The sequence below is a fragment of the Micromys minutus genome (genome assembly GCF_963924665.1).
Source record: "Micromys minutus genome assembly, chromosome: 1".
NCBI lineage: Eukaryota > Metazoa > Chordata > Mammalia > Rodentia > Muridae > Micromys > Micromys minutus.
In genome coordinates, this window is record NC_137969.1 from 30,708,696 (window position 1) to 30,719,772 (window position 11,077).

The 11,077-nt window shown below is 48.7% G+C and overlaps 1 protein-coding gene across 7 annotated transcripts in view; it reads right to left on the reverse strand.

Annotated features, from left to right (window-relative positions):
• The window catches only part of CAMK2B (calcium/calmodulin dependent protein kinase II beta), an 89,623-nt gene that overhangs the window by 55,487 nt on the left and 23,059 nt on the right, over positions 1-11,077 (reverse strand). For all 7 annotated transcript variants that reach the window (XM_080930514.1, XM_080930513.1, XM_080930512.1 and 4 more), the window contains exon 2: positions 177-271. In XM_080930514.1, coding sequence (XP_080786640.1) covers positions 177-271 — 95 coding nt within the window. The remainder of the gene's footprint in view (positions 1-176; positions 272-11,077) is intronic.

The following is an 11,077-nucleotide window of genomic DNA, read 5'->3' on the forward strand; positions in this document are numbered from 1 at the left end:
CCCCAAATCAGAGATTGAAAGTTGTGGTGTATCTGAGGGTCAACTCCTGCCGCATCCACTCAGCCAGACCATCTTGAAGGCATTGGCATGGCTGATCCCTCACCACAGTCCCGAAAGGCTGAGAAAGCACCCCCACACCCCCACATCCCCTCACACAAACCCCTGCCATGTCCTACCTCTAGCCGACAGCTTCTTCGTATTAATGATCTTGGCTGCATACTCATGGCCGGTACAGAGCTTGACACAGCGTCGGACCACAGAGAAAGCCCCTCTGGAAAGGACGCAGGGCAGGAGACAGACACACACACACAGAGAGAGAACCAATTAATCTCCAAAGACACTTAGAATCTAGCCTCTGCCAGGTCTTAGGCACATAGCCAGTGACCAAGGGAAGCCTATGTCCCTCCCACACAGTTCCTGGCCACCCTACTTGGCACCTGCAAAACAGAGCCAGTCAGATGCTCTTGTGGGGACTCTGGAAAGGAGTACCAGCTTTGAGAAGGTCCCCAGTCAACCCCTGTATAACACACGTGTCCTGGTCTATTGGTCAGCTGGGATGAGAGGCATCTTCAAGTTCATAATACCACGGGCATAGTCTCCCAAGGGCAAGGCCAGGCTGGAGAGGAGGTGCACTGGTAACCGGCGTAACTGGATATTGCGACTCACAAGGTTTCACAGGGAGAACCATTACATGGCTTAGCTTAACCATAAAACCAGAGGCAAGGGCCCCCTGGGATACACAACCAATTGTCCCTGTATCACTGAAGAAGCCACAGAGACCTGGAGCAGAAGGGAGAGGAGGCCAAACCAGGCCAAACACTCGCTGGCCTGTCCCCTTACATCTATCTCTGCACCCCTAAAGTAGCTCAGATCACCACAGCTCAGACAGTGACTGCCATTGTTTCCTTTTAGAATAAACCTTTGTAAAAATAAATAAATAAATAAATAAATAAATACTGTTTGCTTTCCGAGAAATAAAAAAAAAACCAAAAAGTAACTGCCTTCCATCTGGTGGCTTCTGAGTGGCTCATGATATTATAACCAGCAGTTACACCCAGACAGGCCACATAGCCTAGCTGCTGTGACCCTGTGGACAGGGTCAGGGCTGCTCAGGGGTGGGGTGGTAAGCACAGCGTGTGTTTAATCTGCAGCTTCTTGTTCCATTTTCCCCACTTATGTGCAGGCTTTGTAAGGAGAATTTTAAAAAAGAGTTTTTTGGTGGGTTTTGTTCCTCTCCTGGTTTTCTTCTTTCCTGATTTTGGCCAACCCAAAATCAGGAAAGAACCCAGAGCCTTGTGTGCTGCTGGTAAGTGCTCTACCTCTGAACCATTCTCCACCCTGGGTTATTGTCCTCCACAGCCACTGATCTGGCTTCCTCCTGCCTGCCACTTCCTGGTTGCCCGGCTTGGTGTACATCTGCTTTCCCAAGGATATAGTGGGTGGGTGGGTGGCTCTGTCCCAGCCAGCTTTGTCCACTGTGTGGACTCACCTTCCCTTTGCTCAGGGCTTGGTGTGGTCATCTGTGTTGCTCAAGCCCAGAGAGCACAATGGGCTCAGCCTCCTGAGGGGAGTCAAGAGCCTGGGCTTTCCTGGGCCACGGGCGAGACCTCACAGGAGGCCAAACTGCATCTCTGAGAAGTCAGATGGTGTCTCAGTTGGGGAGCCCATATACAAAGCAGGGTGAAGCTTCCCTTACCCACACACCATCTTATCAGCAGAGTGGGCTCCCAGCTGCTGACCAGACCCAGGGAAGGACATGAGTAAATATCTGTGCGCCACAGCCCTCCCCCAGTGTGAGGGCCGCCCATACACAAAACTACCAAGAGTCTGTGGCAGGTGGACAGTCTACAGACAGCTTGGTAGCTCCCTCCCTAGTCCAGACGCCCTCCTTTCCTCTGCAGAAGGCTCTGTGCTGTCAGCTCAGGTTTGGGCTCGGCACCCAGCAGCGATGGAAGAAGCCAGGCCTGGGCAGCTGCCGGGCCAAGGAGAACCAGAGCTGAGGCCCTGAAGCAGGGAGCCGTGAGTACAGCCAGGCAGCCAGCAACTGCACAGGAGGAGCAGCCAAAAGTCCTACTACTGGGCTCCTGCTTGGCCTCAATCACAAGCAGGATCCTGATTCCAGCAACTCAGAGACCCTGCAGGGAGAAGGTGGCTGTTACGCAGTAAGGTAAGAAGGCTGACCCCCAGTGACCGCTACGCCTGTATCCAGTGCCTCAGGGCCATCTCTCCCATCCCATTGAAGCCAGCCCTGAAAAGGGCTCCTCACCATCACAGACATCCTCCAGACCACTGCAGGCCTGGAGAACCATCCTCTCCTTTCCCAGTGACAAAGATCCTTGGTATAGACTGTGACCCTTTTCCTGCCTCAGGCAACTCCTATGCATTCTTCAAGACCCAGTTCAAACAACTCAGTCTCCTGTGTTGTCCATCAGTGTCTCGTGATAATTTCTCCTGTTGGTCCCCAACCCCGACCCCAGCCCCATACTCCCTACTATTGGACCTAGGACTTCCAGGCAAGCATGCCACCATCTGGCCCCCTTTTTACTTTTTTAAAGATTGATTTTCATTAAGTTGCCCAAGCAGGCCTTTTTTCTTTTTCTTTCTTTCTCTTTCTCTCTCTCTCTCTCTCTCTTTTTTTTAATTGTTAAGTAACTACCATATTTTATAATTTTACATCTCAACTTTTAAAAATTAGGAAGGAAAATACTTATTTTAACATATAATATTTTAATTTGTCTTTCTGAGAACTTCATAGATGTATACAATGCATTTTGAATGTCTTCTCCGTCTCCTCTCTTCCAACTCCTCCTAGATTATCCCAACACAGGTCCCTCCCAACTTACTTTTTTCCCAGAGTTCACTTAAGCCTTGAACTTTTGACCTTCCTGCTCACCATCTTGAGTAGCTGGGATTAGTTTCTCTGCTCTACTATGACCATTTTTTCTGTCCTTTTTTACTGTTCCTCTCTGTAGGCAAGTCTGTGTCCTGCCTACTCTGATTTCTGGTGCTAGGCCCAGCCCTTAGTCTGACAGGGAAGTCAGAACAGACTACAAGTGTTGCAGCTTGGCCAAGGATGCTGCAGCTGCGGACTTTGGTGCTGGTCCAGCCTAGCAGAGCAGAAGATGCTGCTGGAGAATGGTGGCCAGGAAGAGGGGCAGAAATAGGAGGGGCCTGAAACAGCTCTTCAGAAGGGATCCCTTCAGGCAGATGCCATGCAAGTGGCCCAGTAAAAGGGGGCCTCCTACCAATGCTGAGGTCTCATGGTCAGAGCTGGGGAATGGGGGACAGACACATGGGTAGGCTTGAAACCCCATCTTAGAGATGTCCAAGGTGTCAGTGTGCCACCCCCTCCTTGCCTGAATGATACATGCTAAACGTGTGTGTGTGTGTGTGTGTGTGTGTGTGTGTGTGGCCATCTTCAGGTGCCATTCCTGCAACAGCAGTACCTGGCAAGAGGCAGTGACTAGGGAAGGAGAGGGTGGTTCTATAGCTGCTTCTTCATGCCTGCGGTGGTCTGGTGAATGACTTTTCAGGACTGGCTTTAAAGGGGTGGAAGACATGGCCCCAGGGAGCTGAGCACAGGCACCCAAGCACAGGCAGGCAGGATGTAAAGCAACAGCACCCCCTTTGGAAAACACTACTGGCTCCCAAACTGGGCTACCTACCCATGGCAACAGGGATAGAAGTGGAGCCAGGGCAGAAAAAGGTCTGGGGTTCAGGCCAGTACCTCTGCTAGACACTGGCATGCACTACCTCTGAACTCCAAGGTCACGTGTGGGATGTCTGCTGTAGACTGCCTACTTCAGAACTAAGTAGAAAGTGATTTGAATAACCTGTTCAGATCATGAGGCCCCAGGGCACTGAGCACGTTAGAGGGCTTTTAAAATCAAATAAAGCTAATTAAAACAAGAAAATACTCTTTGAGCCCTGACTCGATGAAGGCTCCAAACACTGTCTCATTTACAACAGGATCAACAATACCTGGAAACAGGTCCTGGGAGAAAAGGGAGGAATTAATTCCAAGCAGGATTGGAGCTGTTGAGCTGGGCAGCCCTAAGGGACAGCTTCCCACACCTGCTTATCACTGGGGTGAGGTCTCCTTTGCAAGCCCCAGGAATGGCTCCAGAAGAAAAGCAATCCTGTCAGATAACCACTGGTATCAGAGGATGACAGAGGTGCTCAGTCTTCAGGAAACCCATTCCTGGCCTATGAGAGACAGTCTGGCCATCTACTACCCCAAGCCTTGCTGCCCTTCATAGGCCCTGGCTCTGCGATTCTGCCAAACCAGCCAACACCAGGAGCCTGCTGCCCATTGCTAATCATCTGTGGCTCCCATGGACTATGTCAGAACTCCCTTCCCATTCCACCCTCTGGTCTTCTCTGTCCTATACTAGGCCTTGCTAGCATCACCTTAGCCTTCTCCTGCTGTCTAGGCTGCCCCCTGCTGCCTCTTCACAGTATGGCAACTGTAGTACAGAAGCTGATGCCCACAGAGGAGATGGTAGACCAGTAGTCCCAACTCAGAAGTTACTGATTCTCTGACCAAGATTCCTATTGAGGAAAACCAAGTCACTTTTACTTTGGCAAAGGCTGAGTTACCATGGTTCCCAGATCTTGGAATATGGTTAAGACACTGCTGATGACATCCTCTGTCCTCACACATTCTGCTCAGTTGCCCTCTGGGGACTTCAGATGGCAAGGAGATAATGGCTGTTTATCTTCTTGTAGAGCATGTCTGGGTGAAGTGAGATGATCCATGGAGATGCTATATGTATCGTTCAGTACACAGAGAACACTAACCACATGGTTCTGCTTCCAGGATGGTATAGATAGGGACCCCAGCCACCCCAACAACAGGTCACAGAGTCCAAGGGTGTTCTTAGCACTCCCTCAAGGTTCTATCCCCTTAGTGGACCTTTCTAGACTTCTTTATCTGAACTCCCACCGTGCCTCATGGCCTCTTCTTGTTACCTTAGGATTTCTTGCCTCATCTTAGGCCTCTGCTGGCCTTGCCTGTGAGGGAAACTAACTATTTGCATAAGTACACCTGCCACCAGGACTTTGGCCCTCTCCCACAAACGCCTTTGGTTGCCTGACAACGAAGTACAGTGTGCCTTTCACATGCTCTCAGAAGCCAGTTACAATGACAGCGCAGGGGTGAGTCATGGACTTTGTCATCCTTGGAAAGGCCAGTAGGTGCAAGTCATGGTCACAGTGAGGGACTTCATACTTTGCTTATCCTTAAATTGCTATTTATGTGCCAACCTGAACCAAATCCCTTTCTCCCTCTGATTATAGGGGCTCTTAAAAGTGAAGAAGAGGCCTTTTCTATCTTCTATCTTCCTGTCTACCCATTCATCTGTGCATGCATGGATCCATCTATCTGTATGTCCATCCAGTCATCTATTATCCTAATATAAGATGAGGTCCTGGTGTTTTCCAGGCTGACTCTGAACCACTGGTGTCAAACCATCTTCCCAGCTCCTGGGACTATAGGCTTATGTCAACATGCCTAGTCCTTGCCTATTTTAACACTGACCTAAGCAATTTTCTGGAAACACTAACCTCTGCATGGAACACAGTGTTAATGTTACTGCAAAAATTTTCTTTTATGTGTTTTTCAACTTCTAAGCAACAATGTAAGGACAGAACCTATCTATCTACCTATCACTAGCAGAAATTGCTTTTGTATTGTTATCATTATGATTATAATGTCTGCAACAGAAAGCCAATGTCATGAAGAACACACTAGAGTCATTGAGACCTTCCTAACCTGCACGTTGCCTGTGCAGGTGTGGCTCTGCACCACGTGGAGGTTTCCTGTTACACAAGAGTGGCTTATCTATTCTTCTGTTCCCTGTCCCCATCAGCATTCCACATGCTGTAGACACATCTTCCACAGCATGATCTGACCTGTGAGCACTGCTTTGCTATGTAATGCCTTGAGCATGACCTGCAGTAGTGAACCTCTATCCACTGCTTCACTGGCCCTGGAGCAGGTGAGGAAAGCAGTCAAGGTGTCCTCACGGAGAAGTGCTTGCTATCCAGTACCACTCACAGATGGCTGGAGAGCAAGCTAAACTCACAGGATGTCTGCCCAGCCCTGCCTAACATACAGCTGTCCTGGATTCTGAGCATTGGGCTTGAGGTGAGGCCCTTCTGGGGACAAACCTTTGGACAGCACTGAATTCTGTCTGCATATACACACATTCTGAGTGGCCTCCAAGCATCAAATGTGGCTTCCTCAGCAAGTCCTTACCTCACACATCGTGTTCACACTTTGACAAGAGCCCCTCCTCAAGCTGTGGAGAGCTCCCCTTATCTAAAAGCCAAGCACTTCCCTTTTGGCAACTGAAGGGTTGCTTCCAGGTTGCCAGCTCTTGAATGACCTGCTGTGAGCAGTTCGGCTATTTCCACAGTGTTTATTTCCAAATGCAAAGCACTGGGTTTTCTTCCATTAATTTATAACCCTAGCAACAGTCAGCCATGCTCCAGACGCCAGGTACTCTAGCCCTGGCCTTCCTTGGGTCTCTGAACCCCTCCCTTGCCCTGTGCTGAGGCATCTGTTTCTTGGCATGTAGATGGATCACCCTGATCTATGCTGGAGCAGTCATATGCCTGTATAGCTGTGTGATCAACTGTCCCGTTTCCTTGACAACACCAGTCATGTTTCTGGTATGACCTCATTCTAAACCTAATGATATGTGCAACTACCCTATTTACTTTTAAGTTTTTTATTTAGTTACTTTTTTTTTTTTTTTTTTTTTTTTTTTTTTTTTTTTTTTTTTTTTGAGACAGGATTTCTCTGTGTAGCCCTGGCTGTCCTTGAACTTAGAGCTCTGCCTGCCTCTGCCTCCCAATTGGTGGGGTCAAAGGTATGTGCTACTATGCCCAGTTCTATTTTTAATTTTTCATCTTACTTATTTTGTGTTTGCTTGTGTGTGCATGTGGGTATATGGTATGGGTGTGAAGTGGAACATTATTTTCTTTCAGTGTAGGACTTTTCAAGATCCTTTGTTTAGCTATCAGCCCTCTGAGTCTCCCAGGAAGGCAGCTTTCCCTTAACCTATTGGCTACAGAAATCTTCATTCAAAAAAGGCTCCAAGAGAACCTTTTGAGGGAGGAACACTGACTCCGGCTGGAACTCCACGTGACCCTCAGAAGCCTATAACAGATGCTTCTGTCTGAAGGGTGAATGTGCCGTCCATCGGAATACACACAAATACACCCAGATGCTTTGGCTTCACCCCAGGAGCACAGCTGCTGCCCTTGTAGGTTCCATGAGTACTTCTCAGATGCAGAAATCCCTAGCATACCCATCCTCTCTCCAAATTCTCAGCCAGGTACAGTTAGGCTGAGGGGACACACGTGGCTTCCTGTGATCAGATCAGGCCTGTTGCCTGGCAAAGTTCATGTGTGCAAATGGTTGTACACAGGAGCTCTGTCACTGTCACCTCATGAGGTCAGGCGCTGTGGGTGCAAGGATGTCTTTATTCTGGTGATCATCCTCCACGTCCTGCTTTCATGAACCTGTATTAAGAGTTTAGTCTCACAGGTGGCACTTCTCAGAATGACCCCTCCCTGCCGTAGCTGGACTGTCTGGCTATCCTGGGGGTCTTGAGACAGCAAGATCTATGTGCTATTGTGGTACTCCAGGGCCGGGTGAGGTCTAACAGGCTCTTGGGAGCTCCTCACCCTCCCAGGAGAGCTATTCTATGTTCCTGCCCAGCACCCCTAACAATCAGACCCCAATCTGATGTCTGTGACAGGAGCTGGGGTTCCTGCCTCTCCTCCTGAACCCTCCTCATTCCCACCAAAGCTGCTAGTGTCCCAGGCCCGCACAGGACGGTTCTGTCTACTTCCCACACAGGGACGAGTCAGGAGATGGGAACAGGGCCACGGGCATCCTGGGCTGCCGCCAGCGTGATGGACAGCTGCGAGGGGCATGCTTGGGCAGGAGCAGGAGATGGCGCGTCGCTCAGCAGGCACTGGCTGCTGACTCTCTCGTCCCAGCAACAAGCCAAGGATTGGCTGCAGAAGTGACAACTGTAGGGCAGGAATAGCACCCCGGGACACAGCTGTCTGCATGCACGGTGGTTGACCAGCAATGTCTGCTGACCCTAAGAGGACACTGTGGGCTGTATATCATGTGATCTCTGGTTTAGAGGGACCCACAGGTCAACAGGCTGATTCTTCACTTTTCAACATGAGTGAATACTATCTCCTGGCCTTCTATACCTCCCCGCACTCTGGAAATCTGCCCTTGACTTAGCAACTGCTGTTTCCTCAGTAATGAGCCCTTGGAACAAGGGAGGGTGGTCTCAGGCAGCTCAGACCTGCCGAATATCCTTTTATGCTGTAGGCTCTAGGATAATTTCCCAAATTTTGGCCTATTCCCCATATTCCCAATCCTCCCCCATAATGCACCAGGAAGCACATACCAGCTGAAAAGGTCACACAAGGCTGGCTTGCTCATCTCCCTGGCACCCTGGCCATGAATCATCTGAGACTCATAAGGCATATTAATAAATTCCTAAGGTAAGCCTATCAGATACTGACCTATCCTAGCTCCAGCGTAGCCATCCTTGGACCACAGAAGTGATCGATCCCCTCCCCAGCACAGACACAGACAGGTAGACATGATGCAGGTAGAGGAGAGAGCCTGTAGCTGGGGCTCAGCAGACATCGATAACATATTTACCCTAGTAGATATGTTTGGAACCGGGGATGTCAAGAGAAGAGGCTCAAGGCTCATCACTCCAAACTCAGAGATATTAAGGAAAACATTGAAAGAATACAGCTTTGAGTCAGACAGAGCAGAGTAAAATAAGTTCCTGGTAGGTTCTTGGTGTTTTGGTTTGTTTAAAGAGCTAATGTGGGGAGCAAAGCTGGGACATTTTCTGGTCCAGCAGGAAAAGCTTAGGAGCGCTCCCTCCTCTTCTCACATATAAGGCTGAGCATGTTAAATAAAGGTCATGAACTCCTTCTAGATCCACCAGAGAACTGAGGTTGCAGGCAAACTGCCGTCGAACTATGGCTTAGCAGAGCAGAGGCCTTGGGAGTCGCCTAGTGCTGAAAGCTCGATGTGGACAGGCCAACCTTGAAGGTATGTGCTCATCCTTTTGTAAGTCTAGCCTTCAAGAGCCTTGACAGCTCCGGTAGTGAAATCAGAAGACCGTTCTCTGGGGCATCAGGCAGTGGGAGGGGAGAGGTAATAATTTTAAATACATTTGAGCATTCTGCTCCTCTTAACAAAGCCTGCCACCCAGGATGCTGGCTAACTCAAGCCAAACCTAACTCCAATCCCTTCTAGCTGCCCTGTAACACATACAAGGGGAAAGGGAGGGAAGAAGCAGCCAGTGTAAAGGTCACAGCCTGGACACCGAGACCTGAGTGTGGGGTGACAGAGCTCTCTCCCCAACAAGGAGTTCCCAGATCATCATCGGACACCTGTCTACCAGAGTTGTAATCTCTACATTATGTCTGACTTTCAACCAAAACCTACTAATCAAACTAAAGGACACAAAGACACAGAGCAGGCAGGCTCTCATGTGGCAGGGAGACGCTGGAACTGGCAGATCAGGAGTTGGAAACAACTCCGATCAACATGTTAAAGGCGCTAATGGGAAGACTGGAATACACACAGAAACAGATGGTCGATGTGATCAGAGAAATGGAAATTCTGAGAGAGAATGGGAAACAATGTGGCAAATCAAAGACGAGGGCAGAAAGGAAGAATGCCTTGCAAGAGCTCAAAACCACACTGGGTGGGGCTGAAGAAAGGAAAGGGAGCTGGAGAGGCGTGGATGGCAAACTACAGAACGTGCAGAGGGAAATGCCCAGGATCTGTGACACAGGAAAGGAAGGGAGAAAAAACAAGAAACACTGGAATTATGGACAACAGAGCAGAATCCAAATGCATGTGCCTAAGGCACAGAGCGGGATCCAAATGCATGCATCTAAGGTGCAGAGCAGGAACCAAATGCATGTGCCTAAGGTGCAGAGCAGGAACCAAATGCATGTGCCTAAGGTGCAGAGCAGGAACCAAATGCATGTGCCTAAGGTGCAGAGCAGGAACCAAATGCATGTGCCTAAGGTGCAGAGCAGGAACCAAATGCATGTGCCTAAGGTGCAGAGCAGGAACCAAATGCATGCACTGGGGCGCAGAGCAAGAGTCTTGGTGCTCACATTAGCTACTATTTTCTCTTTTCCTTTTTCCTGCTGTCCTGTCTTTCTATCTCTGCCTGCTGTGGCCTAAGAAACATTTCTATACTGATTCCATTTTGTCCCTCCTCCTCCTTCCTTTTTCTCTCCTCCTTGTCCTGCCCCTCTCCCAGTGCATCTATTTCTACATTAGTTATAGTTAACAACTATGTTGCTGCAGCTATTGTAATAAGCTACTACCCACTAGATCAAGTGATCGTATTTTCATGTATTTATCACATATTTCATATTACTGTCACTTATTCTTTCTCTTTCTTCCTGTAGATCCGAGTTTCTGACCTATGCCATCTTTCTCTTTTTGAAATTTTTGATGTTACTTCATAGACAGTGGACTGGGGAACAAGTTCCCCCATGTCTGTTTGACAACACTTTATTTCTCCTGAACAGTAGCAGCAACAATGATTTGGTGATTATAGCTGATGGATAAATGGGAAAGCCTACAAGGTAAGGTACTGCTTGGCCACCTGAGAATCCGAGCAGTGTTGATTGTCAACTTGGATCAACTGTAAATACATCCTGTAAGCTCTGGGACGACTAGGGAGTCGTGAAGAAGTCTTACTGCCATGAGTAGGGAGAAAGAAGAGGGACAGGGAAAAAATGGAAACAGTGTATAGAATGTTCAGTTAGATCACAAAGGACAAAAAGAAAACAGAAAACAAAGTGAGAGAAAACAGTAGCTACTATGTTCATTAATCTAAGGACACAGCTGAATCTAAATACACCATTTGAAAAATACACTAGAGCCAGGTGGTGGTGTAGGCCCTTAATCCCAGCACTTGAAAAGCAGAGACAGGTAGACTCTGAGTTTGAGGTCAGCCTGGTCTACAGAGTGAATTCTAGGACAGCCAGGGCT